Here is a 26788-nt window from a genome sequence, read left to right as displayed (position 1 = left end):
AGGGGAAAGAAACAGCAAGGAAAATGCCGGCGGGCCTGTAGTGGTGAAAAGAATGGTAATAAAACATACAGCCATGAAGTGTACCGAATATGGGGACAAAGGGTAGGAAAAAATAGCCCAAGAACGCCGGAATGGGTGAAACATCTACTCAATCCTAGTCTTGCCCTCTTCCAAAAAGACAAGACGGGCATTGCTAATACCACGCTGGTGTCGTCTGGCAGGAAGCCATTTGCCGACAATGGGATCGGAGCGCGCTTTGATGAGAGCATCCTGATAGCCCTCGGCGCCAGCGACCGGCGTGTTTAGCTTGGGCCAATTGACCTGTAGACAAAAAAATAGGGTCAGTGAGACAAATCTTCAAGTTTGTAAGGATGGGAATAAACTTACGTAGAGCATGCCATGTCCGTGCACGAAACGGAAACAGTAGACGGCCACCAGCAACCAGAAGACCATAAACAGGCGGAGCGGCCAGACAGTTGCATCAGGCATCCGTTTTGTGAAAAGTGCTACCAGAACCATGAACACACTGGCAGCGAGAACATATGGAATCGACTGGATGACTAGTGGTCGCTGATCAAGGAATAGCTGGATGTTGGCAAACGTTGAATCTGACGGGATATAGGTGCCCAAAAATACGTCGAACCCATCTTGTCGAGGGCCATCCATAAAGTTGTTGCGTACATATCGCGTGATGGAATTGTTCAGATCTTGCAGCATGCCAGCCCGCGTACGTTTGCCAGTCCGAGTGAAATCAGTCTTCAGGGCACCAGTACCGGAATAAGACTTGGAGACCACATCTGCGTTGTCTGCCCAGATATTCCGGAAGAGGTTCTCAAACTCCTGGTCATCATTGGCAGTTTCCCCGGCCCGAAGAACGCCTGCATCCATAAGCTGCCGTGTAACCGCCCAGCGGCCGAGCATGCTCTGCACTACATTGGTGCGATCCAGACAATCCATACAGTTTGTCCGGACAACACTCGTTTGCGTAGAACGAGTATCCAACTGCCCACCAGGGGCACCAGGACTCTCCACTCCACGGAAATAACCACCCTGGGTCAACCCATCGTTCAGACGACCCATGAGCAACTCTGCGCGGTGCCACTTGAGGCCCTTAGTCTCGTTGTGGAAATCAAAGTACACATAATGCAGGCGGTCCATCTCTTTCTGCTTGAACCCTGGTTCCAAAACATGCATCTTTTCAGGGGTGCGTTCATCAGCCTCGGTGCTTTCAGATGTGGAAGTGACTAATGTGCGAACCAGCTCCTCGTATGCCCGTTTGACATTTTCCTCCCTGCCCTTTTGGTTGACGAGATTGACCATGTAATTTTCTCCATAGATGCGAATCTGCTCGGCGAAATGTTTCCGCGCAGCTTCGACGGAAGTCTCGACCCCACGAACCTGAAGCTTCGGTGTGTATTTGAGATCGTTAATTTCGGCCCAAAACACGGGGACACTGCCTCGAGTTTGCACAAAAGAGTATACTTGAAGGTCCTGCCCAGCTTTGCCACTGGTCATTGATTGACCTCCACCAAACCCAGATAGTCCACCATTCGAGTCATTCAAGATCACAATCTGCTCGGTCTCATTGTAGTTTGAAACATTTCCTTGCTCGTCGATTCCGCGAGAGAAGTATCTCGTTCCCGCTCGGTGTCTGGATCGCCGGGTGATAAGCGCGAAAGTGAACGATGTCGACTTCACTCGGGCAGGAGTAATGCGCATCATGCCAAACATCACTGGCAAGATGTAGGGGTCAACCCCTGGTTGGGGCCCGTAGCGGATTCCACTTGTGTCGTTTGCCCCAACGCTAAAATCGATCAAATCGGATTGAATAAAGCGGTTCCAGAAGAAGCGGTCGTCTGCGCCCTTCCACATCGGAATATTAGGGGGAGTTTGTGATTGTCGTTGGAAGTTATTGGTGATATCTAGCGAGTAGGAGAAGTACATGGGTCCCCTTCGAAGTAGGTCTTTCACCAATGCAAGATAGGCATCTTCGTCAGTGTCGTGAAGCGGCCGTTCTCGCATAGGAAGGAATTCCGTTCCGGCAACTTTGTACACCATATGGCCGCGCAACCTTCCCATGGGCTGGGCTTTGGTGATAACAATGATATACTTATCTGTGAACGTCAGCGCAACCTCCTGAGTTTCTATTTGCGAGCGCGATTACCAAGCTTCAACTTGAGGATTCCGAGAATTCCAGCAATACTGGAAATGCGCTTAGCGCCTGGAAGAGGTCCATCGTTCAAGCGCAAATCACCAGTTGGTCGGTCAACTACCAGAGTGGGTGCCTGGCGTGATGATGGCGAAGTAAAGGCATAGTGAGAAGGCGACGCGTGTAGGTTGATATCCCGAAACGGGTGAACAGAGGCCATATTTGAAACCAGACTTTCAGAAATGAGGATTACAAGAGAATGTAAAGCGCAAGCATCAAAAGTAAACACTTCCAAGTTTCAAGTTTCCCAAAAAGCAACAGGGAAGGTACAAGGTACACAGCGGGCCACTCTGGTCAGTACGCAGCCACACCGCCCCGCTGCTCTTGTGGCTGGGCCTTCCGTCATCTATTCCTGTCTGCCTTAAACTACGAGGTCTTTGAATCTCTAAATCTTTGTACTGTTTGGATCTTCCATTTTTCTCTATCCACCGGGTTTTAAGACCTTGAATCATATATCACAGTTCCTCTACCGGTTGATCTTCCTTTCCCCGACCCTTCTTCAACCCTCCCCCGACCCTCCATCCTCTCCTGATCATGGCTTCCAGGCAAGCAGCAGGAGCCCGCCCGGGCGCAAGATTTGCTCAGTTCAAGCTCGTCCTTCTTGGTATGTTCTGGTGTTTATTTGCTTCTTTTTTCTCAAATTTGGAGCCATGGCTGACATGCTGTACTTATAGGAGAGTCCGCCGTCGGAAAGGTTTGGGATAATACTTGCGATCTTCTTTATCAGCCGCTGACTTGACTGCTATCTTCCAGAGTTCACTAGTCCTCAGATTCGTTAAAGTGAGTCTTTAATAGTCGCCACATTTTTCCCGCGGCGAGCCGAACATACATGGAGTACCAGAATGCTAATCGGTTCAGGACCAATTCGATGATTATCGCGAGTCGACGATCGGAGCCGCCTTCCTGACACAGACCATCTCCCTCGACGATACCACCACAGTCAAGTTCGAAATCTGGGATACCGCTGGTCAGGAGCGTTATAAGTCGTTGGCTCCGATGTACTATCGGAATGCCAACTGCGCTGTGGTTGTCTATGACATCACTCAAGCTGTATGATCCTATCCTACATCGTGTATTTCACTACATTATCAATATAGAAGCTAACATTCTTGAAACTCCCATATAGTCGTCGCTAGACAAAGCCAAGTCATGGGTGAAGGAACTCCAGCGCCAAGCGAATGAGAACATTGTGATCGCTCTGGCAGGCAACAAGCTCGATCTGGTCACAGAGAGCCCTGATAAGCGAGCAATCCAAGAGGCTGACGCCGAGGCCTACGCACGTGAAGCAGGCCTGCTTTTCTTCGAAACCTCCGCCAAGTCCTCGATAAATGTCAAGGAATTATTCACTGCCATCGCCAAGAAACTACCTCTGGATCAGGCTGGCCCTCGGAACATGCGGGCGACCCCTCGGCCCGGCGTTGACTTGCGACCAGAGGCCCCTGGAACTCAGGGTGCCGGTGCGTGCAATTGCTAAACAATCACTCGACCATATTCTCCCTTAGCTAGTGCGCCCTCGCCCCACCCACCGTTTGAAAGAAGGCGAAGGCTACACATATCCAGCATCATTCATCGGTGGTATAACTCTGTGACTTTCTATGTTTTCGCCAATATCAGCCGATCGGACTCTGGCACATTCCCTACCCGCTACGGGACCGAGGGATAGACTCTCGGTTCATGATCAATCTAACTCTCTCGGATTTTTTTTGCTTCTTTTGTCCTTGCCCAGCCTGTTCAACTGAGGCCTCACAAGTTTCCCGTTGGCAGAAGGATTTAACTTCCCTGGATGCACGTGGAATTTGGCTTTAGATTTGCTGCAGCTGGATCTGTCGGTGCTTTCACGGTGCTGTCCCTTCTGTACTCCTTGTTTCTTCTCACCTGGCGTCTGCATCTGTTCTTCTTCCTTTCGTCCTATGTTCTGGGCTGAATTCCTGCTATTCCCGTTACCCTTGTCTCTCTCAGAATTCTTAGTATGTTATGCTCAAATAATACATTTTCCTCACTTGTATGTACAGTGAAGAACTACAATATACTAGTGGTTCAAGCAACCCAAATAGACATTTACATTCTGCTCACCTGGTGTGCTGAATACGGTCAACAAGGATGTATGTTTTGTTAACTGGTTTTCGAATCTATGTGCGTGTTGTTCATGTCTATATATTTTCTCGTTCAGTGCTTACAACTGAGCCCCCGAAATCAAAAGTCAATATCCGGAATGACATATTCTCATATCTAGGTCAACCTCTATTTGATCTTTTATTGCATTGAATGAAAAGCTATACATCTCTGATGTCACAGTAGTATATAGAAGTGGGCATGAAATGGCGCGCAAAACCACCCTGACCGCCCGCAGGATTATCGGAGCGGATCGCAACTGAGCAACCAATTCCCGTTTTCCTACTCATCCATCTTTCTGATCACCTTTAGCCACTCATTTTGGCGATTGTGTAGCTCGTCATGCTGCGCTCCTCGATTGCTCCGGGTCGGCAATTGCTGTCGAACCCTATCCGCCAACGGATCCCGTCGCAATGGCTGTCCAGAGCCGGTGCAAGCAACCGGCTGGCAGGTCAGGTAAAGACCACTATATCCACAAGCTTCCTATCTTTTCATACTCACAATCATCATGCGCAGCGATTCTTCGCCGATATTAAGCCCCCTACCACCGGTGGTCCGACACCAGTTTCCCCTTCCTCCGAATCCAGTATCCCTCCGGAGACCATCTTAAAGGCCGCTGAACAAGGTATGACGACCCCCTCCTTCATCAATTACCATTGACGCCTACCCTTCGTGTCCTAATGCAATTTTCTTGCAGAATCTAAGCTTCCTCCCTCACCTCCGGCACCTGCTCCTCGCAAATCCGGTCGTTTCCGTCGGTTCTTGATTTATCTGATCCTCACATCCGGCTTTGCCTATGGTGGCAGCATCTTCCTGGCCCTGAAGTTTGACAACTTCCATGATTTCTTCACCGAGTACATTCCCTACGGTGAAGAATGCGTTCTTTACTTCGAGGAGCGCGACTTCTACCGCCGCTTCCCCAATGCCTTGAGACACCAAAACCTCCCGACTGCACCCCGAGCAGAGGGAAAGCCCGTCACAATTCCTAGCAAGAGCGGTCTGTCTTGGAAGCTTACTGAAGAAGAGAAGACCGACGCCGATTCTAAGAAGGCAGCTCACATGAACGCAAGTGCCCACGAGAGCCAAACCAAGTCCGCGGCCGCCAAGCCCGAGGATCGGAACTCCATGGTCATGAAGGCTAAGGAAGACACGGCCTCGAAGCACAGCTCTAAGGAAACGAAGTCTGAGCCCGAGGCGAAGAACTCCGTCTCACTGGATGAGCCCAGACAACCTGCTGTATCTGCGAGCGCCATTGAATTGCTCCAGTTGCAGGATGCCGATGACGCCGTTGTCCAGGATCTGGTTAAGACCTTCAACGATATCGTCACCGTTATCAGCGCCGATGAAAACTCCAGCAAATATTCCGCGCCTGTTGCCAAGGCCAAGGGCGAGCTGGAGAAGATTGCCGAGAAGATCGCTGCTATTCGTGGTGACGCTCGCAACGCCGCCCAGGAGGAGCTTAATAAGCTACATGCCACCTTTGATGATTCGGCACGTGAATTGATGCGCCAATTTGAGGAAGTACGCTCCACTGATCTTGCTTCGTTCCGCGAAGAGTTCGAGGCCGAGCGCGAGAAGCTAGCTTTGGCATACCAGCAGAAGGTTCACACCGAACTTCGCCATGCTCAGGAGCTTGCTGAGCAGCGTCTTCAGAATGAGCTTGTTGAGCAGGCCATCGAGCTGAACCGCAAGTATGTTCACCAGGTCCAGAGCTTGGTCGAACGCGAGCGTGAGGGTCGTCTGAGCAAGTTGACTGAGCTCACAGCCGACATTAATGAGCTTGAGAAGCTGACTGCTGGATGGAGCGACGTAATCGACACCAACCTCAAGACTCAGCAGCTGCAGGTCGCCCTGGATGCCGTTCGCACCGTGGTCGAGCGTGCTGAGACCCCCGGCCGTTTGTCCGTGAGCTTGTGGCCGTAAAAGAGCTTGCTGCTGGTGATGCCGTCGTTGAGGCTGCCATTGCATCTATTAACCCCACCGCTTACCAGCGTGGTATCCCCTCCACTACTCAGATCTTCGAGCGTTTCCGCCGAGTTGCAAGTGAAGTCCGCAAGGCTAGCCTGCTGCCCGAGGATGCCGGTGTGGCCAGTCATGCCGCTAGCCTCGTCCTGAGCAAGGTCATGTTCAAGAAGGATGGTTTGTCCGAGGGTGATGACGTGGAGAGCGTTCTGGTGCGCACCGAGAACTTGTTGCAGCAGGGCGATGTTGATGCCGCCGCTCGGGAAATGAACACTCTCCAGGGCTGGGCTAAGATTCTCAGCAAGGACTGGCTGGGTGATGTTCGCAAGGTTCTTGAAGTCAGACAGGCTCTCGAGGTAAGCTTTTGTTGCACATTTCCGTTTGGCAATTTGGAACAGATCCACTAACAATTTTTCTTTTCGCAGGTCATCGAGGCCGAGGCCCGCCTCCAATGCTTGCGGGTTGAGTAAGCGCATACTTTTGAGCGAAGCTGAATTCATTCTACCCTGTATATTCTCGTCTTTTACAGGAACTGTACCTCTAGTTGTACTTGTGCTTTAGACCCAAATGCTAGAAATTTCCCACGTCTCTCGGCTCGTATTAAGGTGTACAGTATGTAGCCACTTCTCTATAAATGAATGAATCTTTCCTGAATTAAATTCCGAATAGGTTTGATGCTTGACTCTAGGGTTCAGTGTCTAGACTGCCGAGGCCGGGTGCGAATAAAGTGATTACGTAATACTGGCTAACGCGCATTCCGATCTACACTGGGGATGTTACGGCTTGCAGGTCATGCAACATTTTGTCTTTAATTTCACTGGTACTTGAACCCTTGCCAGCTTGGTGGATTGAACTTATGCTTGTGTCTGGCCAAAATATGTCCGTCCCTTTTTTGAGCGTTGCCATCTAGCATTGTTGCCCGTACTGCAACAATGTCGCAACGACCAAACGAGCCCCCCCTCACGATCTTCAATCTCTCCGGCGAATATACGACCCCGAGACCGATCCTCAGGAACTGCGCCGTCTTTACTTCGATCCGATCCGGGCTCATTTCGCCAGACCCCGCCCCAAAAGAGTGATGGCCGACCGAGCGGGGAGTTAGAAGGTAGTACACTTGGCAGCGGTTCCCGTGATGGAGATCGAAGGACACCGGGCCAGCGGAGGACCTTAAGCTCAGGTGGCTTTTTGCTTGACTCGTTACCTCGCTCACGGAGCACAAGGGTTAGCCTGAACCGCCCTCGTCCCTCAAAACCTCTCCAAGAGAAGCGCAGCGTTCCCGAACCGGATATCGTGGTTCCCAAGAAACGCTCACGGTTTCCATGGGGCCGACATAAACACCATACATCTGAAGTGGTGTCAAATGATGCGACTTCTAGCCCGATCAATGCCAGACAAGCTTCCACGTCTCCTGATAGACAGCCCTCCGGAAGCTCCTCCCATCCCGAGGTACAGGAAGACAACGTGGCACATGCAACCCCTGGCCTCGATAGGGACTCGATCCAGATTGTGAATCTAGCCTTGAATCTCAATGAATCGAGAAAGAGGACAGCTTCTGGGATACCCGCGGGCTCCGAGAGCCGAAGACCAATATCTGTCTCTCAATCTGCTGTTCCGTCAGTAGACAGCTATGGATATTCCCCACGAGCGAGGAATTTCCAGCGCGATTCGACGTATCGCAACTTTACTCAGCTCTCTGGTAATCGTTTGTCACAAGGGACACTGCCAAGCTTAGAGCAATTATCTGTTGTGAATTTGTTGCCTCCATCCGCGACCGAGGATCTACGGGCTTATGAATTCTCCGAAAGCACAGTAGCTCGTGCTGAGAGAGCACGCAATCATTTTGATTTGTTTCATGAATATATGCGGCTACTGCCCTCATTACCACCTCTTCGAGATGCAGCCAAGGATGACTCTGAGTTCAACCCACAGAAACCCCACCGTCGCTATAACCCGCTTCAAATGATTCGCAACCGAAAGGTCAGGTATCGCGAGAAATGCTCCATTGATGCAGATGCAGAAGGATGGCACGACGTTGAAAGAGTCCACCAATGGATCAATAACGTCGAGCAAAAATACAGCCAAAGAGAGTACGACCAACTAAATTGCTTGAAGCTGCCACCTTTCCAACAAGGTCGCCGCCATATGTCCATTGGGGAACACGAAGATATGGATGTTATACCTACCTCTCCGGGGTCGAGCTTGCGGCGAGTCAGCCGAACCAGCAGCATGAAGGCCCGTCGGCCACGCATTGATTGGAAATTCTCGCCGGCAGAGCTTTTGGCTGATGCCGCCTGGCTGGAATATGGTACCAACAAGACGAAGGTTGTCGACAAGGATGGCCATAAACTCTACCCTGACCCCAAAGAATTAGTTATGATAGATACGAGTGATGACCTCAAGACGTCGCATAAGCAGCAGCGCCTTTCGGTCGAAGTGGGAGATCCTAGAGAGACACGTTCATCACCACGCACTTCTTTCTCTAGTTCCCGCCCTGCATTGGCGCATGAATTCAAGAGCGTGGGTCGCGGGCGGCACAGGCACAGATTCCGAAGTCATTCGCACAGCTTACGCAGCCGCAGTGCTTCTAGCAAACGAAAGCCCTCGCGGTGGGATCATGTCAAAATGCGTTCGGGCAGCGTCTCGAGCTCTTCAAGCTCAGATACCCGCCCTTCCGTCGATGAAAAACCCCGCATGTCTCGTGAGCATATCCGCGACCATGTCCAAAGATTCGTCAACCATGCACATTCAGGATCTCGGATATCCCGCTCCAAATCCCCGGCTGTTCATAACGCTGACATTGACCGGGGAAGGACACCGCAACCAACAGAGCCGCTGTCGGTCAACACAAAGCAAGCCCGCAAGCACAGAAAAGGCTCCTTCTCATCAGCAGGCAGCTTTGATGACCGGCATGATCCTCGGATGTCTCTGGAAGGCATGGATAGCACTGCGCCTAACTCTCCCTCCCATGTTGGTTATTTCCCGAGCATAGCAGTAAATCTGTCCCCCCTTCAAGTCGATCTCCCTCGCCCGCAAAGAAGGGCCTCCGTCATAAGATCGTTTCACGGCACGAGCGCAGCAAGAGCAAACAAGCAGATCGGGAGCGAGAGCGGGAAGATGAATTCCCGGAACCCGAGACTTTGCGACAGCGAAATGTGACAGCGCCTGAGCGGACGGAGAGTGCCTCCAAGCTCGAGCCAAGTCCTCTTCCTGATGTTGTGTCGTCATCCTATCCTGATGACCAAGGCACGGAAGGGAATCGAGCTGATGGACATCGGTCCCGTAAAGGGCCCCATCTTCCTGAATCAAAGCTACGAGGAATATTCAAGGGACCAGGTCGGATAGCAGAGATTGTTGGGAATGAGGTCTCTAAGGTTGGGGATCTCATCCTGAAGAAGGACGCCGATCCTGAATCTCGGAAATCGTCGTCTGCCACCACTTTTGCATCAGAGGATAGCGATTCTGATGAAGAATTCAGAAGCGACAGGAAGTCTGGCTCTAAAGGCCTTTTACGGCGCCTGCCAACATTTACAGATGAGCCCAGAAATTCCGAGAAGAACTCATCCCGAAGCTTTATTCCTTCTCTGCTGACCTTCACATCACCCCCGCGGCAAGATGAACGAAGTGAAGCATCAGAAGTAGCCGATTTCGGCAGTCCTGGCGAACGAGTTTCCTCTCCACAAAATTATGGTTCCCGTGATTCTCCTAAGAAGTTCTCGCTGCCACGTAGCAAAACGCTTGATTTCAGCCCTTCTCTGCATACGGGACGGACAAAGCGCCACGAGATGAAAGACCCTTCCATCCCTTTCAACTTAGCATGCCCTCCTGTCACCGGGCTTGCCAACGCTCGAGCATCACCAAACCTTTCCCCGGAGGGAAGACGCTCAGGGCTTTCAGGTGCTAGTCGCGCCTGGAGTATATCTGGGCGTAGCATCCACACCTTGATTGATACGGGCGTCCCCGGGAAACCAGAAGTCGAACGCACAAGGGCTCTTCTGCTGTCATCTGGGATTAAAGCCCGGGAGATCACTCGCCGAGCCCACACTCACCGTGAGACAGTTCCTCACTGGCTTCAAAGCTCCATGGGCCCTGGTACATCTGTTCCACAAGTGACGCGGATCGACGAATTCGACCTCGCTGCTCAAAACCTCCTCAGGCGTTTCGAGCAGACCCAACACTCGTTCCAACAATCCATGCATAACTTCTCCACCTCCACCTCGTTGCCCCTCCGATCTCAGCTGACGAACCTGGAAAACCTGATAACCCATTCTTTGACTCCCCGCGTCCGAACCACGGCAAATGACGCCGAGGACATGTGTGTCCATCTCAACACCACCAGCACACTCGCTGTCAAGCAACTGAGTGATGCCCTTGATAGGGGCCTTCGTAAGCGTCGCCGTCGATTGCGGTGGATTCGCCGCACTGGGTTCATGGTTTTGGAATGGGCCCTTGTTGCGATGCTTTGGTGGGTATGGCTTATTGTTATGGCTTTCAAGCTTGTGCGTGGTGTCTTCCGGGGTGCCTTGACTGGTATCCGATGGGTCTTGTGGCTTTGACGATAGGCTGCATTTTGGACACTTCTTCATTATTCTTCCGCGCCTACTACCCTTTCGCGGAATTTTCTTTTTACATTACTACTTTTAACTCCATTGCCCCTGCTGGCATGCATATACCCTTCCAGTGAGCTTGTTTATGCCTGCTGTCTTCTTTTATAATCCATCATATACGATGTAACGGAGCGTTGCATCAGTTTCAAATAATTCCCATAATATCTTCTCTTCACCCTTTGTATATAATTCAGCCATCCTGTCTCTGTTTCAATACAATTGCATTTGAACAATGCCTATTCGTCTCTTTTGATAGTGGAACTTGTCCACTGTTTGTCCTTCAGCCAGCCCTCAGATTGATATTCCTCTGCAAACAACCGGGGTCGGCAATGAATGACTCGAAATTTTGGGAACAAAGCTCTTCGCTCTTTGTTCGTTGTCACTCTTGCGGAATATTTCAGAACAATATCTTTGATCAAAATACTTGAAAGGGTGCAAGCATACCTCTTTGTTTTGTCCTCTTCCTCTTGTCTATGCTTAACAATGGCAACCTTTCACGATATAAAAAGGATCAAGCATAAATATCTGGGGATTTCCATTAAACAGAGTCACAACCTTTGAGCACAACATTTATTTTCAGCAGAAACAAAGTAGTCTTGCCTCAGGTATATTCCTCTTCACAATATATTGCTCATCTTGTACACCAAAAATGTCTCCAAAAGGTACCAAGCTTCCCACTAACTCCTCCATCCCAGCAAAACCCTTAAGCCACTCCTACAAGGAAGCTAGCACCAGCCGGTGGCAACTGCTAGCTCTCTTCCAGTCATTCTTAGAGGACAGACCGGCCGATACCATGCTCGCCGTTCAAGAACGACGTCTTCTCGTTTCCTGGGATCTCAAGGCTTTGCATTACTTGAGGAGATGCTTGAGGACATGGATTCTGGATCAGGTCCCAGGTGACGCGATCGGTGCATTCCTCGTGACTGTCTTGTATGAACAAGACTTTCATCTGGATTACCGACTGACCATGATGGTGAGGGAAGGACAATCCCAGCTACACATTGCCCGTCGTTTATTGGCATTCTATCAAATCCGAGACCAAGCAGGTGCTCCGATCTGGGATAATGTGGCCGTTTATGCCGAAAACGCTCACTGGAAGCCACCAGGTCAGGGTAAGAGTGTTTCTGGACGCTTCGATGCCACGAAGGAGCTTCCACCTCTTATCCCTACACTGCCGCCTGCTGATGCAAGATGGCCCCTGTTCCTGGGTGCCTTGAGCGACCCTGAGCTTGAAGACCTCATGGACAAGCTAGGAGACGAGGGCCAGCATGAAGAGGAAGATCTCCCTCCATTGTTCACAGGTGTGCGTGAGGAAGATATTCCTATCATCCAGGCGTTCCGTAGATTCAATCTTCACAAGAATGATTTCTCCCAAGACATTCCTCTGCCTGTATCTGGGACCGATCGCATTGAATATACTTCGAAGCAGACTAACATATTACAGGACAAGCCTCTCCCTCCCATTCCTATGAAGAAGCCTCTCCCAATCCTACCCATTAACAAGCCTCTTCCCCATAATTTCCTCCCCCTTCCCCCCCTTTCACGTCCCTCAAGCCCAAATCCCTCATCTGTGCGTGTGTCTACATTCAAATCAGAGAAGAAGCCTAAAATTCAACGGGTAGACTATATAGCAGGAGAACATGCCAACATTGAACAGAGAAAGGGTAAGAATGACCTGCGTTCGTCTGCGACATCTCGCCTAAGGCCGACGCCTCGTGTTAACGTCAACCAATACGCTCCTCATCCTCCAGGCATCACTTGTATTCCCTGTCATTTAAATTGTAATGCCCCCCCGCCCCTTCCTAAGCTTAAAAAGAAAGCGGGAATCGAAGACTTGCGCAAGGCTCGAGAGTGCGGTGGTTGATAGGAGATGTTGAGTTGATACATTAGGGCTAGACTTAAGAGTCCTGGATTTACACCGCGGGAGTCATTAACAATACAAAGAGAATAATAACAAAACAATAATCTATTTGTTCAGATAGGAGAGTTGAAAGTAGCATCTTAATCTTGAAATACAGGTCCCAGAAAGTCACAATGTGATATAGTGCCATGCGTAAATAGTACAGGGGGGTGTTTTAGTGGGAGAAGCAGCAGGGATTGAAACCAAAATATGCTGCTTCTTAGTTCCAACAAGAGCCAATGCCAGGCACTGCCTGGCTTGGGTTGCCAGAGTAGTCGGAGTGGGTGGGTGTTATTACATATTTTATCGTTTATTTCTTGTGTCTGTCAGCCTGGGCCTTGACGTACTTGGCAATGAGTTCCTTCCTGTAAGAGAAGATGGTTAGCAACGGACAATGGATGAAGAGTTATTCTGGTTGAAACATACTGCATGTGAGGAGGAGCCTTCTCGTAGTGGCTGAACTCCATGGTGTATTCACCCTTGCCCTGAGTAGCGGCGCGCAGGTTACTGCTGAAACCGAACATGCCGTTCAGACTGCAGTCAGCGTAGACAGTGAACTCGTCAACACCGGTCTCGGTATCGTTGATAGTGGCACCGCGCTTGTTCAACAGGCCGATAACATCACCCTGGAACTCAGTCGGAGCGGTCACGACCGTCTTCATGAGAGGCTCCAGAACAGAGGGCTGACTTTCGGCGAAAGCCTTGCGGAACGCCTGCTGGGTGGCGTTCTTGAAGGACATTTCGGAAGAATCAGTCATGTGAGTGGCACCGTCGTTGATGACCATGCGAGTACCGAGAACTTTGTGGCCGATGAGAGGACCCTTCTCACAAGAGAGGTTGAAACCCTTCTCGCAAGCATACAGGAACTTCTCCGAAATGCTGCCTCCAATAACCTGCTGCTCGAACTTGTTCTCCTCGAGGACGCCAGTAGGCTCCATGAATCCCATAACACGGGCGAATTCACCAGGTCCACCGGACTGCTTCTTGAGCAGGTGGTCGAACTCAACACGGTTGCCGATGGTCTCGCGGTAGGCGACCTGGGGCTGACCAGTCTCGCAGTCGACACGGTACTCACGGCGCATACGCTCCACGTAGATGTCAAGGTGGAGTTCACCCATTCCGGAGATAATGGTCTGGTCGCTCTCGCTATCGTAGGACACTCGGAAGGTGGGGTCCTCTCTCTGGAAGCGGGCCATGGCCTTGGAGAAGTTGGCACCGTCTTTGCTCTGCTTGGGCTTGATAGAAAGCGAGATAACGGGCTCGGGAACGAACATGGATGACATGCTGTAGCCGAGAGTTCCATCCGTGAAGGTGTCACCAGAGGCACACTCAATACCGAACACAGCACAAATCTCACCAGAGCCAATCTCGCTTACTTCCTCCATATCGTTGGAGTGCATGCGGACAATACGGGGAACCTTGACCTTCTTGTTGTTGCGAGCGTTGAAGACGTTGGAGCCCTTGCGAAGAGTGCCCTGGTAGACGCGGATATAGGTCAATTGACCGAAGTTGCTCTCTTCCAGCTTGAAGGCCAGACCAACAAAAGGAAGAGAGTTATAGGGGACAAGCTTGACAGGCGCTTCTTCACGCTTCTGGTCAAGGGCGAGGTTCTCCACCTCAGAGGGGTTGGGAAGGAAGTCAATAACACCGTCCAGCATGGGCTGAACCGACTTGTTGGCAAGAGCAGATCCCATGAAGACAGGGGTGAACTTCAAGCTAATAGTAGCTCGGCGAATGGCGGCTCGGATTTGATCCTCGCTGGGTGTGATCTCTTCCAAGAACAACTCCGCGATCTCATCGTCGACATCGGCAAGAGTCTCGATGAGCATGGTGCGGCGTTCCTCGGCAATGGCCTTGACCTTCTCGGGAATTTCATCCTTCTCCACGATCTCCTCACCACTCTGGCCAACGTTGTATAGGGCCTTCATGCGGATCAAATCAACAACACCCTCGAACTCGTCCTCGGCACCGATGGGGACCTGAACGGCAGCGGCAGGGATCTTCAGCTTAGTGTTGATCTGGTCAACAGCCTTGAAGGGGTTAGCACCCATACGGTCCATCTTGTTCACGAATGAGATACGAGGAACGTTGTAACGGCGCATTTGGCGATCGACGGTAATGGTTTGGGACTGGACACCGGAGACAGCACACAGAATCATGACAGCGCCGTCCAGAACGCGCAGCGCTCTCTCGACCTCAATGGTGAAATCAATGTGACCGGGGGTATCAATCAAGTTGAGGTGGTACTTTTGGTCGACACCCTCCTTATCCTTCTTAACCCAGTCACAGAACGTGGCCGCGGACTGGATGGTAATACCCTTCTCGCGCTCCAAGTCCATGGAGTCCATCTTGGCACCGACGCTGTCACGCCCGCGGACCTCGTGGATAGCCTTGATACGACCAGTGTAGAAAAGAACTCGCTCGGTACAGGTGGTTTTACCGCTGTCGATATGGGCCTGTGCAGGGAGAACTTCATTAGACAAGAACAAAAGGCAGATGACGGATCAATTGGGATAGTATGTACCGCAATACCAATGTTACGACACTTGTCAAGACGAGCGGCCTCAACCGGATCGAGACTGTCAATAATGGCGGCTTGGGATAGACCGTCCGGGTTGGCCTTGGCAGCCTCGAGACTAACAATAAACATTAAAAAGAGTAAAAGAAAGTGATCAGTTTGACCAGTATACTTACACTGCAGAGGCAACCTCAGAGGCATTTCGGCGCTGGTCCCATTGTCCCAACTTCGACTGATAAGCCGGCGCAACAGCGGCAGACCGGAACGCGGCCGTGGAAGCGCATCGCTGGCGCAGAAGAGTCTGGGGCTGGAAGCGAGCTGATCTGGTCAAACCAGACACCGCGCGGGTTTGTAACCGCAAAAGAGTAGGAGACCGCATGGTGATGATCCAACCACACCAGAATTGATATGATCAACGCGAATTGAATGTTTAGTTGGCTCCCCGAAAAAAAGTTCGGGGAAGCCAGGAACGCATCACGTGATTATTTACATCGGCCCATTAGAGCCGGTGGATTGCAATTCGGTGGACGTATAACCATCAAATGAGATATCAACATTGGAAACGATGGTGCCTTGGTTGTTTGGGGGCTTGGGTATGGCAAAAGTCCGTAGGTTGGAGTAAATTGCGCATATATCCATAGATGTTGGCTATCCAAGAAAGACAAGACTGGAGATCATGATGAGTTGGATTGAAACATGAAGACCCAATAAACTTCATTGCAATACTAATATACAGGAAAAAAGACACAAGCGCCGTGGTATCCAACCACTGTCTGGTTTTGAAACAAGAATGCAAAAGTATGCCGCCGATCTGAGTTCCGCGACGATAAGCCGTATAACCAAGAGATTTCAAGACGACCTAGTTATCGATAGCATATTTGTATGCCTAGGAATATTGCCATTATCTCGGATTGTTCGAGTAAAGGCTGCCGTGGAAGGACAAAGCGATAGACGCTACCGAAGAAAATGATAGAAAGCAACAACTCTATTTGCCCTGCCGTTGCTTGTGCTTGGGGTTCTTCGAGCTAAAAGACCGAGAAAATAAAACGTTAAAACTGAATGACTTCAAGTATAGCCTTCAATGGCACGTGGTAATCACAACTCACCAGATGATGTAGACACGGCCTTTCCGGTGAACGGGCTGTTCAGCAGTTAGCACCAGTCAAAACACGCTTTCCCACTCATTTCAATTTGAACATATTCAATATCTCAAATCATACCTTGCAGCCATCACACAGTCTCTTAACAGAAGACCGAGTCTTCATTCCCCGAACCTGCTCCACCTGTCTGGCAGACGCATTCGCCACGGCAACAGAGTTGCCGGACTTTGTTTGTCCACGGAGCCTCGTCAGGCTGTTGCAAATCATGTGTGAAAAAGGCCGTAATGAGGCGGTCCGGGTGGTCACAGAGGGGAGGAACTGGCGGAGAGCACCGGAGGAGGCACCGAAGACGGCACGGAGGGAGAACATGGCGGCGGGTTGCGATTTCGGTTTATCTCCACGGGAGATGATCAATTAGAGGCTGCGCCTCAAGTGTCACCTTATAAAGAACAAGGGGTATCGGGGTATGGTGCGAGGTCGATATGTTTCGGCTCCGAAGGTTCTCTCGTGTTGCGATCGCAAATGTTGGCCGGAGCTTCTGTATCGCCGGTCGGCCGAGGGTATTTCCCGCTGTGATTGGTCAGCTTTGCACTACGAGTATAAGGACGGCAGGGAAAACAGAACGACAATGCGAAAATGCAGATTGATTTAGTGAAGAGAGAAGGGAGAAGAGAGAAGAGCCAGTTTAAATTATTGAAGCTACTCAGGAAAGCTGAAATATTCCTGGATAAAGTGAAGACGTGATCCGCAAAATAGAATGTGAGTGTATGAATGCTCGACAGTGAGAAAAGGGATATTTGAGGATATTTGTACTTATGCAAGTATGTAGTAAGGAACCCGAAAAGTATGTAGACTATGTGACCTATGATACAGAGGGTCTATGGAAACGAACCAAACGCCAAACAAGAGACAAAACAGGCCTGGACCTTAAACCGCTTAAATCATAACAAGCTATGAACAATGCATCTTCTCGTTACCCCCCCTTTTCCTCTTATCCAATTTAAAAATTATTTATTCTGAACGCAAGAAGGTCTTGTAAGTGGGCGAGTCAGTGTGCTCACTGAACGGATAGCCGAGATCCTGAAGGAATGCCTCCAAGTCCTCCTTCTCAGGCGACGGGCACTGGATTCCAGCCAAAACCTTGCCTACATCACCACCGTAGTTGCGGTAGTGGAACAGAGAGATATTCTGCTCAGGACGGAGGGTGGTGAGGAACTTGGCAAGAGCACCTGGACGCTCGGGGAACTCGAACATGAAGATGCGCTCATCGGCGACCTCGCAGCGGCCGCCGACAAGGAAGCGCAGATGACGCTTGGCAAGTTCGTCATCACTCAAGTCCCGGCAGCTCATGCCGCCCTTCTCCAGCTCTCCCATGATCTTGGCCAGGTCTTCACGGCCAGTAGAGGTGGATAGGGAGATTCCCATCAACACATCAGCTGACTCTTCGCGGGCGTAGCGGTAGTTGAACGCGGTGACGGCGTGAGGTAGGACGATTTCAACAAGCTTGGCGAACGCGCCGGGCTTCTCGGGAATCTTCACGCTAAGGAGTGCCTCCTTCTTCTCGCCAAGGGCAGCGCGCTCGGCAACAAACCGCAGACGGTCGAAGTCCATATTGGCGCCGGAGGCAATAGCAATGAGCTCGCGGTTGGGGTCAGGGCTGGGGTTCTGGGCAATGTACTTCTTGAGACCGGCAAGAGCGAGAGCGCCGGCGGGCTCGACGATGGACCGGGTATCCTCGAAGGCGTCCTTGATGGCAGCGCAAGTCTCGTCGGTGGAGACCTGGATAACATCGTCGATGACCTCGCGGCTAATACGCCAAGTTTCCTCGCCAACAGACTTGACTGCTGCACCGTCTGCAAAGAGGCCAACCTCCTTGAGGAAAACTCGGTTACCCGCATTGAGGGACTCAGTCATAGCGTTGGCATCGTAAGCCTCGACACCGATGACCTTCACCTGGGGTGCAATACGTTTGATGTAAACTCCAATGCCAGCAATCAGACCACCTCCGCCAACGGCACAGAAGACTGCCTCGAGCTTGTCCAGGTTGGCCTGGCGCAGAAGCTCCATGCCGATGGTACCTTGGCCAGCAATGACATAAGGGTCGTCAAACGGTGGGATGTTTGTCAGATCATGCTGCTTTTCCAATCGGTGAGCCTCCTCCTTAGCAGCATCAAAATCCATTCCGTGAAGAACCACACTTCCTCCTAAGCGAGCAACATTCAGGTGTTTGATGGCGGGGGTGCCGGAAGGCATGACGATGGTAGCGGGGATTCTCAACTTGCGGGCAGAATAGGCCACACCTTGAGCATGGTTTCCTATACAGAGTGAGTAAGAAGCACTTCCAGTTTGTCTTAACTATCAGGTATAGACTCACCAGCAGAGCAAGCAATAACACCCTTCCAGCGCTGCTTATTGTCCAGATGAGCCATCTTGTTGTATGCGCCACGAAGCTTGAAGCTGAACACCGGGAGTAGATCCTCGCGCTTGAGCAGCACCCGGCATTCTAGCCGGTTACTCAGGTTGACGGCATGAGTCAAAGGGCTTTCTTCAATAACATCGTAAACTCGTGACGTCAAAATCAACCGGAGATACTAGAATTGCGGGGTAATGTTAGAATTGAAAGATTGAATGCGAATTGCGAAGCTTGAATTACATCAGGGTAGCCGTTGGGAAGCAAGAAAGCTTCAGGAATTCCCCAATTGGGAGGCAAGCCGGGGGTTCTATGCTCGCGTTCAGAGGGCGGCGTCGGAGCGGCGGTATACTCGGTCAACGCAAGCCCGCTCATCTTGGGGGTGACAGGCGTCGCGACGCCGTGGGATTCGTCAGACATAATGGCTTTGAGATGATTTCTGTCAGATGGAGACAATCAATCCCAATTCTGATTCGAAAGAATTTGGAAGCCGGCAAATTTAAACTCTCTCTGACTCTTTTTTGGCGGGACCGGTGATCGGAGGCCCTTATGTCATCAACACTGTGTGCGAGCCCTAAACAAAGGTTGAGGTAGGCGTGTTGAGGGAATGAACGTAGATGAGATCAAAGCGAATAGTCGTTAATTTTCTAGACAAATATGAAATTGTGTATCCCTTAGACTGGATGATTGAATGTTGGAGGGGCAGCAAGCAGGTACAGGTACGATGTACAAGTAGATAGCGGTCAACAATGAGGTGCTGTACAAGAATAACGTATCTTTGCATTTATTTGTTTGAATATTATAGACCAGTCATGAGATAAGAGATTCCTCAATATAAGCATATAGGCAAAATAAAGAGCCTAATGTCCTCATTCGTCTAGAGACATGGATGCTGTAGTTCACAAGTCTCCTTGGCCCAGATAGTTACATAACCCGATATGTTTGAAAACTTGGCGTCATACCACAGACCCTGCCAGCATCTCGAGTCTATTCCAACCTCGAGACTTCGAACTCCTTGCAGCTCTCGATTATATCTTTATCACTCAACTCCTAATTCATAAGGATCGATCGAATATCCCCGACGCGAAAACTCCGCATCCCGTGGACGCAACTGAACTCCGCACGACCATTGTCAAGATAGCCGACCCCAGTCAACTTCACGATGAACAAGGACCCCGTACCTTCGTCTTTTGACGATAACCCGTATGTGTCGCACAGTATCCGCGTGCCCCGCAAGAGGCACCCAGCAATACCGCAGAGAAAGCGAAGGCTAGGTTCGTCTGCTAACACTCGGCCTCGGACAGTCAATTTACAGAAGAGACCGGCACTCAAAAATTCACACGGCGCCTCAGAGAAGAGCCGCTCGTTCCACTTGGTATGAGATTCCTCTAGCACAAGCCCTTACCTTTCCCTCTGCATTTCTTTCCAACATTAAAAACTAATACATACTACCGCAGGATGCGCCGCAACATGCTATGCCCTCTACCGCGCCTACCGGTCGATGAAATCCGGCGATTCAGTTGAAATGAACCGAATGTTCCGAGCCCGTATCTACGCGCAAGCCTTCACACTAGTCGCCCTAGTCGCCGGCGGAATGTACTTCAAGACGGAGCGACAGCAGCGCCGAGAATTCGACCAGGCTGTGGAACTTCGGAAGAAGCAAGAAAAGCGCGACGCGTGGTTGCGCGAGCTGGAGGTTCGTGATAAGGAGGATCGCGAGTGGAGAGAGCGCCACGCTGCCATTGAGGCTGCGGCTAAGGAGGCCGGTAATAAGCCAGCGCAACCGGCGCCGCGCCAGTCTGAAGAGGCACGGTCCTCGATCGAGCCCGCCGACGAGAAGTCTATTGGAGTTATGGATGCTGTGAGGGCTCTTATTTCACGTAACTGATGGCGTGCGCTCTGTAAGATAGGAGAGATTCTTGTTCTTTTTTGTATATATGCATCGAAATTCTCCAGTATGTGGATCTTCAAATGATGGATTGTGCTGTTATTCTAGAATGCATAAGCATAAGTGACAGGAGTACGATGAGCTCATCCGGCTGTCATATCTGGATTGTGCTGTTATTCTAGAATGCATAAGCATAAGTGACAGGAGTACGATGAGCTCATCCGGCTGTCATATCTGGATTGTGCTGTGTACGGTCAGTCCGAGGATCGACGTGCCGAGGTCGAAAGGCCCTAATTGATCCGCGCCAAACAAGCTCGAATGGCGGCACTAGCACACTAAGGTAAACCACGTTCTTGGCAGCAACCTGGAAACATTTCCGAAAAAGCAGCTTGTTGATTTTGGATCAGCATGGCCGAATTTGTTTGCATGGCCGAGGCTTTCATGTGAGATCGACAAGGCTAGCGCCGTGCGGGCAACCCAACATATGATACTCTTGTTTGGAGCGGAAGTACCGTCAAGTGAGTGCGACTTTGAACTGGCATTGTTGAATCCTTGAGAGTACAGGATGAATGGCAGTTTTCATCTTGAAGATATGTAACATGGTCAGGCGCATGGTCAAAGGAGATGATCCCAAGGCGGGGAAGTTGTACTAGACCCCAAACCCTAATTTGGAAAGCCTCAGGGTCTATCGGAACGATCCTGCGTCAAACTTTTCAATCCCTACTCCGAGACTCCGCCATCCAGTCTAACTCTCGCAAATCTTCCCTAATGCACATCTTTTTCCGAATCACGATGCCATGACGTGGGAAAACACAGGCTAGTCGCCTTGTGGGCCGTCTCTCACGAGAGTATAAAGCCCATGACATTCCCTTACGGCTGTAGATCTTCTTGCTTTGCAATCCTTTCCGCCACACACCTACCAAAAACACACTATACCCACCTGTATACGTTATACCCAGCAAAAAGAACCGTTTCCACATCCAAGATGCTTTCCTGGATCTACCCATTGCGAATCGTGCAGGCCATCCTGTCACTAGCCACTATTGGTCTTACTGCATATCGTTAGTTTCACCATAGGGTTCATCATAACACGACTGACACCATCTAGAGATTGCCTCTCTATATGACGAATGGTCCTACTCAAATGTCATCTACTACATGCTTTTCAACGGCTGCTGGACAACAGCCATCGCAGTCCCCTACCTGGGCCTCGCACCCGTAGCCTACCCTCGCTTCTCACATGAAGTCGCCATTCCCCTCATAGAGCTGCTCACCGGCGGCCTCTGGCTCAGCGGCTGGATCGCCTTGGCTGCCATGATCCCCTCGCCTGGCGCATGCCACTATTCCAGTTGTCACGCCCTCCAGGCTTTGATTGTCGTCGGGGCCATCCAATGGTAAGAACAGACGCCCAAGGATAATATACACATACATTATCTAACCTATTGTTCTGGATAGGTCTACTTTCGTTGTCACAAACACCTTCGCTATCATAGACGTGAAGAACTCTCGCCGCAACGCGAAGAACCACCGCGACGATGCTGCCCCAGAGATGACTGCTGCTGGTGCCAATACCAACGGCAACACCACTACCACCACCACTGCCGATGCTGTCTAAATGGGTGTGTCCATACCCTGGGGATATGTTAATGTACCGACACTGGCACAACTTACAAGTTATGATACGCACGTGGTTCAGTTTCCTAGATGAAAGCGATACCCCACTTGGTTGATTTGATGAAAACATGCCTGCCCCTGTTTATATGCAAGGATTTCCTGATAATGCCAGATATGGTCTGGTCATGTATCGACCTAATGTTAATACGATAATCTCCTTACTCTCTTTATCTCCATACCGACGATCCACTCAATTTATGTCGTCACAATTGTACCAAATTAAAATAGAAATCTTTGAAAAATCTTTGAATCGTGAATTCACTACAGTATTAAAAAATGGCATCATCCGTCTGATCAACAAAACGCTTGAACGAACATAAATAACCCAGAGACCCAAAAGATATATACAGACTGTCGCTCAACCAATGTCCATTCCGCCCACCTGATTTATCAATTCCATCGGCCTGCTCTGGCCTGTATGGTTCATTTCTGAGTGGAATGCCAGCACCTCGTTGTACCTAGTAGAATGATCAGAAGAGTGTTCAGAGATGCGTCGGGGTGTACTACATATAGGACTTACATGATAGTTTTCCATATGTTGGCTGAGAGATCTGCCTCGAGGAAGGCCCAGTCAAATGTTTCTGCCGCGATTGGTTCGTCGTCGGGATCGTGGTATGGTGCGAGATATGGGGATGAGAGGGCTTCCGTCGCAGAGATTCGTACTTGAGGGTCGAATTCAAGCATTTTGTCGATCAATACAGCCGCTGATTTGGTTAACGTTTTGTTTTTTTTTAAAAAAAAGTGATAGCTTGAAACGTACCATCTGCGTTGGCTTTGGGGATGAGCTGTGATATTGATTTGCGTTCTCGCCTTGGGAGTGAATTGATAAAGTTCAACGTCTGTAGGAGAAGGAAAAGCCGTCAGTAACCCCATTCCTTTCAAAAATAATACCATCTCAGCTACTCACATTCTCGCTTGTTATATTGTTGATCACTTCTTTGGGTGGGTTACCGAGTAGATCGGTGATAACACAAAACTGGTTAATATGATTCGTGCCAGGGAACAAAGGCTCGCCCAGGAGTAATTCCGCGAAGATGCACCCGGCACTCCACATATCGACTTTTTCGGTATACTTTCGCCATGTGAGCATGATCTCCGGCGCACGATAGTACCTCGTCGAGACATAGCCGGTCATGTGGGATTCTTGGACGCGGGCCAGACCAAAGTCACATATCTTTAGGTCGCAGTTTTCATTGACCAGAATGTTGCTTGGCTTTAGGTCTCGGTGGATGACACCGGCTGAATGGAGATATTTTAAGCCACGCTGGAATTGTTGATCAGAAAATCGTGCTTGCTAGGGGGTTGGTTAAAAATGGTACCAACCATTATTTGATACATGAAGTATTGGGCGAATTGGTCTTCCACCCTTTTCGCCTTGAGAATTGTATCAAGGTCGGTTGCCATAAGTTCGGTCACGATGTATCTGAGATTATTAGTACTTTCCATGTAAGGAGAGTGGAGTCTCATCGTACATGTCTTCAGAAGGGGAAATGAAGATGTCTGTCATGTTAATGATCTGTCTGTCAATTAGACAGTTGTTTCATACGAGCCATGGGGGATGCTCACGTTTTCATGTCGCAACTGTCTTGTCAATTTCATTTCTCGAAACATGTGTCTTGCAATAGCCGGTGTCTTGAAAGGTTCCGCGAGTTTCTTCACGGCAACAGTTCTCTGAGTAAGCTGATCCCTTGCAGAGCTATAGGGGAACTGTTAGTACTGATCATGGTCTGCTCCACAGGAGATAATACCAGACAAGCCCAGATACTCCAAGGCCGAGAGGTTTCCATTCCGTGTAGCTAATGCGTATAATCTTAGCATATAAGATAATATGTTACAGATTTTAGCAATTTTCTAACCGTTCAGTTGTTTCAAATATTGTACCCATTACTGATTTCTGGGAGAAGGTTGTCATTTGCTCCCCGTAGGGTGGCGTGAGTAAAGCCGTGGGCATCATAGGGAGAAGTAATGGTTATAATATAGGGTACATTGGTAGACTTGAAGAAAATCAAATTCATATGATATAGTCCTGGAGAAGAAATAATATATACCGATAGTTCACGATGATGACATCAGAGGCTTTGTGGATCTCCACATATCCAGTCCAGCACAGACCGTAGGGGAAGACTCTTGCACGTTCCACATATTTTCTCTTGCAAGATTGCGTGTCTAACCCATGTGACCCCCGAGTATGAGATAGTCTTCATATTCGAGGGTTTCGAGCGCTTCAGGGGGACATTCTACGATTTGTCCCAGGCATAAGTCTCATCTCTAGAATGTTTAGCATGTCAATAGGTAAATTCGTATATTCGTTGATTCGTAACTATTAGTTTTGGTCCGAGCTTGCGGTTAGATTAATATACAACTTGTCATGCCCCGCTAAAAGAACATCCCAAGGTCAGTCCTTAGGTATACACATTATCCGCATCGATAAAATTTTCAAACAGCGAATCCGTAAAACCATTCGGTTCATAAGGGGTGAAATCGTTCGCGATCGCAGGCAACACCGTCCAATCGTTGCGATTGTATGTGTTGGGATCGCATGCGCCCGATCCGGGGTTGGCATCATCTGCGCCCGACTCGTCGGTCCACGTCCCAGTCGAAAATGGAGATGAGCTTGTCGGCAGGTTAGGGTTGACTTCCAGGTTGGGATTATTATGCAGGACAGTGTCGGTCATCTTGGCGAGCTGGTGGTTGATTTGGTGGTCTTGGCACTCGGCGTGTTGGAAGATGAGGTTTTTCAAATCCCAAACTTCTTCTCGTAGACAGTTCAACTGTGCTAGGAGGAGATCTTTCTTTTCGGTTTCGTCGCTGAGGCGTCGCTCGATTTGTTTGTGTTCTTTCTTCTTTCTTTCGCGGCATTTGTTGGCGGCGATGCGGTTGCGTTCGAGGTGCTTTGCCCGCCCGGGTGAGGTGGGTGATACGGATTTCATGGTTTTATTTTTGGCCACGCTACCTATGGAGGTATTGAAGGTATTTGGAGGTGACAGAGTAATAGAAATAAATTTGGAGTATAGAAGGGGGGTTTTTTTTTAACTTTTTTTTCTCAGTCAATGACCAGAGGAATTTCAAAATCTAGAGATTTCCCTTAATATATGAAGCTATCAGCGCACAATATAAAAGAGTCTGGACCAAAATCAATGACGTACTACTTCAAGGATCCGGACAAGGACTGAAAAGAAAAGCAAGCTTCGAAACAGCTGCAACCTGGCAGCTGTTTCCGGTTTTATTGTCTAATCATCCAATGATGCCTCTAGTTCCTATTAATTTCACACAGATGCTAGAAGATATTTAGAGTGCGGAGACGTGGCAATTGATTCTATCTTGTAGATCCAGATCGAACGCAAAAATTTAAGATGAGTCTGACATCATATATTTACCTCGTAGTATCTAGACCATGAACAATAAGAGGTACAGAGTAAAATACAATGTCTTCGAACGGACTGGGACTTTGCTTGCGACGGATTCGGAGAGACTATACTGTAGCATGTCTTGTGGAGATACGAGAATCCCCTACGCCACCGAGGAACTTGGCTTCCATCCCGTAGTGGAAGCTTCCAAGGTCTCTACAAAAAAAAAATTCTCGCTTTGTTCGTCGATTGGCTATGTCTGAAGGCTTATATCTCATTGGACACTAGCTTCGAATTTGCAACCCCAACATGTTCCCTGAAATCGGGGTTTCTTCGAGAAAACCTCAGGCACCGTTCGTATTACAGTGCAATAGTATGGAGGTTAACCCCATGTCAACGGTTTCTTCCCCTCAAGACCTTACACACTTTTGAATCATCCGATACAATACACACAAAATATATTTACATAAATGCCTATCTACACAGCTCAGCCAGCAATTTGTTCATCGATATAGCGTCTCATCGTCTCGAATTCTGATTTGCCTGTCTAGGAGTTCGTTAGCAATCCAAACGTTACACAATATAAAATCTTCATACCGAAAGCAAATATCTTATGTGTTGCTACAGAACAAAATCAAGTTAGTCCACTAATCTCAAACATATGTTCATCCAATAGAACTCAGAATAGCAACCTACCACATCCGATACTTCACGATGGCGCTCAAACTCCTCACGTGCATATCTGTGCAACTCAGTCCGTGTGGGCGAAGGAGGGACCTCTGAACATGTCTGTTAGTTGTCATACATGGCCCGGAAATTGGGATGGTGAGCGTACTTATTAATGCTCGCACAATTTCCCGCCATAACGACAGAACCCGCTGTCGTTGAATAAACTAGATTGTTCAATTAGTACATATACTTCAAACCAAACTTGAATTACTTACATGGTCTAGACTGATGGATGGCTTCTTCAGCTTGGAGGGCTGGCTGCGCGAGACCGCGGCGAGGAAACGGGGTGAGGGACGCATTGAAGCAAATCAAACCGCGGCCTTATGTATGAAGCA

At 49.6% G+C, this 26788-nt stretch overlaps 13 protein-coding genes across 13 annotated transcripts; 5 read left to right on the top strand and 8 right to left on the bottom strand.

The window, feature by feature from the left end:
* Positions 1 to 144: 144 nt before the first annotated feature.
* N7447_006536 (putative phosphoinositide phosphatase (Sac1)) lies at positions 145 to 2369 on the bottom strand (the record flags this gene model as incomplete). Its single annotated transcript, XM_057230798.1, has 3 exons — positions 145 to 321; positions 388 to 2114; positions 2165 to 2369. The coding sequence occupies 3 exons, from the start codon at positions 2367 to 2369 to the stop codon at positions 145 to 147; spliced, it is 2109 nt and encodes a 702-aa protein (XP_057085888.1).
* A 374-nt stretch (positions 2370 to 2743) lies between these two features.
* N7447_006535 (Rab family GTPase) lies at positions 2744 to 3683 on the top strand (the record flags this gene model as incomplete). Its single annotated transcript, XM_057230797.1, has 5 exons — positions 2744 to 2813; positions 2884 to 2903; positions 2963 to 2989; positions 3068 to 3259; positions 3336 to 3683. 5 exons carry the CDS (start codon positions 2744 to 2746, stop codon positions 3681 to 3683), a joined length of 657 nt encoding a protein of 218 aa, XP_057085887.1.
* Positions 3684 to 5035: 1352 nt separating this feature from the next.
* Positions 5036 to 6759, bottom strand: N7447_006534 (uncharacterized protein; the record flags this gene model as incomplete). The annotated part of the gene is made up of 4 exons (XM_057230796.1): positions 5036 to 5489; positions 5535 to 5788; positions 5915 to 6256; positions 6310 to 6759. 4 exons carry the CDS (start codon positions 6757 to 6759, stop codon positions 5036 to 5038), a joined length of 1500 nt encoding a protein of 499 aa, XP_057085886.1.
* A 436-nt stretch (positions 6760 to 7195) lies between these two features.
* N7447_006533 (uncharacterized protein) lies at positions 7196 to 10836 on the top strand (the record flags this gene model as incomplete). The annotated part of the gene is given in 2 exon segments (XM_057230795.1): positions 7196 to 9250; positions 9268 to 10836. 2 exon segments carry the CDS (start codon positions 7196 to 7198, stop codon positions 10834 to 10836), a joined length of 3624 nt encoding a protein of 1207 aa, XP_057085885.1.
* Positions 10837 to 11536: 700 nt separating this feature from the next.
* N7447_006532 (uncharacterized protein) lies at positions 11537 to 12751 on the top strand (the record flags this gene model as incomplete). The annotated part of the gene is made up of 1 exon (XM_057230794.1): positions 11537 to 12751. One exon carries the CDS (start codon positions 11537 to 11539, stop codon positions 12749 to 12751), a length of 1215 nt encoding a protein of 404 aa, XP_057085884.1.
* Positions 12752 to 13097: 346 nt separating this feature from the next.
* On the bottom strand, positions 13098 to 15684 carry N7447_006531 (elongation factor G; the record flags this gene model as incomplete). The annotated part of the gene is made up of 4 exons (XM_057230793.1): positions 13098 to 13152; positions 13214 to 15243; positions 15312 to 15423; positions 15482 to 15684. 4 exons carry the CDS (start codon positions 15682 to 15684, stop codon positions 13098 to 13100), a joined length of 2400 nt encoding a protein of 799 aa, XP_057085883.1.
* Positions 15685 to 16290: 606 nt separating this feature from the next.
* On the bottom strand, positions 16291 to 16774 carry N7447_006530 (50S ribosomal protein L36; the record flags this gene model as incomplete). Its single annotated transcript, XM_057230792.1, has 3 exons — positions 16291 to 16330; positions 16412 to 16446; positions 16526 to 16774. 3 exons carry the CDS (start codon positions 16772 to 16774, stop codon positions 16291 to 16293), a joined length of 324 nt encoding a protein of 107 aa, XP_057085882.1.
* A 642-nt stretch (positions 16775 to 17416) lies between these two features.
* N7447_006529 (threonine dehydratase, biosynthetic) lies at positions 17417 to 19235 on the bottom strand (the record flags this gene model as incomplete). Its single annotated transcript, XM_057230791.1, has 3 exons — positions 17417 to 18720; positions 18780 to 18996; positions 19059 to 19235. 3 exons carry the CDS (start codon positions 19233 to 19235, stop codon positions 17417 to 17419), a joined length of 1698 nt encoding a protein of 565 aa, XP_057085881.1.
* Positions 19236 to 19977: 742 nt separating this feature from the next.
* On the top strand, positions 19978 to 20703 carry rcf1 (respiratory supercomplex assembly factor RCF1; the record flags this gene model as incomplete). Its single annotated transcript, XM_057230790.1, has 3 exons — positions 19978 to 20018; positions 20120 to 20190; positions 20273 to 20703. The coding sequence occupies 3 exons, from the start codon at positions 19978 to 19980 to the stop codon at positions 20701 to 20703; spliced, it is 543 nt and encodes a 180-aa protein (XP_057085880.1).
* A 985-nt stretch (positions 20704 to 21688) lies between these two features.
* On the top strand, positions 21689 to 22318 carry N7447_006527 (MARVEL domain-containing protein; the record flags this gene model as incomplete). Its single annotated transcript, XM_057230789.1, has 3 exons — positions 21689 to 21764; positions 21812 to 22097; positions 22159 to 22318. The coding sequence occupies 3 exons, from the start codon at positions 21689 to 21691 to the stop codon at positions 22316 to 22318; spliced, it is 522 nt and encodes a 173-aa protein (XP_057085879.1).
* Positions 22319 to 22735: 417 nt separating this feature from the next.
* Positions 22736 to 24328, bottom strand: N7447_006526 (uncharacterized protein; the record flags this gene model as incomplete). The annotated part of the gene is made up of 9 exons (XM_057230788.1): positions 22736 to 22835; positions 22898 to 23081; positions 23138 to 23216; positions 23285 to 23641; positions 23701 to 23800; positions 23850 to 23893; positions 23944 to 24073; positions 24126 to 24173; positions 24234 to 24328. 9 exons carry the CDS (start codon positions 24326 to 24328, stop codon positions 22736 to 22738), a joined length of 1137 nt encoding a protein of 378 aa, XP_057085878.1.
* A 451-nt stretch (positions 24329 to 24779) lies between these two features.
* Positions 24780 to 25307, bottom strand: N7447_006525 (bZIP transcription factor; the record flags this gene model as incomplete). Its single annotated transcript, XM_057230787.1, has 1 exon — positions 24780 to 25307. The coding sequence occupies one exon, from the start codon at positions 25305 to 25307 to the stop codon at positions 24780 to 24782; it is 528 nt and encodes a 175-aa protein (XP_057085877.1).
* Positions 25308 to 26211: 904 nt separating this feature from the next.
* Positions 26212 to 26752, bottom strand: N7447_006524 (LYR motif-containing protein 2; the record flags this gene model as incomplete). Its single annotated transcript, XM_057230786.1, has 5 exons — positions 26212 to 26271; positions 26322 to 26345; positions 26421 to 26503; positions 26560 to 26617; positions 26669 to 26752. The coding sequence occupies 5 exons, from the start codon at positions 26750 to 26752 to the stop codon at positions 26212 to 26214; spliced, it is 309 nt and encodes a 102-aa protein (XP_057085876.1).
* Positions 26753 to 26788: the final 36 nt, after the last annotated feature.

Source organism: Penicillium robsamsonii (genome assembly GCF_028829455.1).
Source record: "Penicillium robsamsonii strain IBT 29466 chromosome Unknown utg000003l_segment0_segment0, whole genome shotgun sequence".
NCBI classification, from domain to species: domain Eukaryota; kingdom Fungi; phylum Ascomycota; class Eurotiomycetes; order Eurotiales; family Aspergillaceae; genus Penicillium; species Penicillium robsamsonii.
This window is presented reverse-complemented; position numbering and strand designations above follow the sequence as displayed.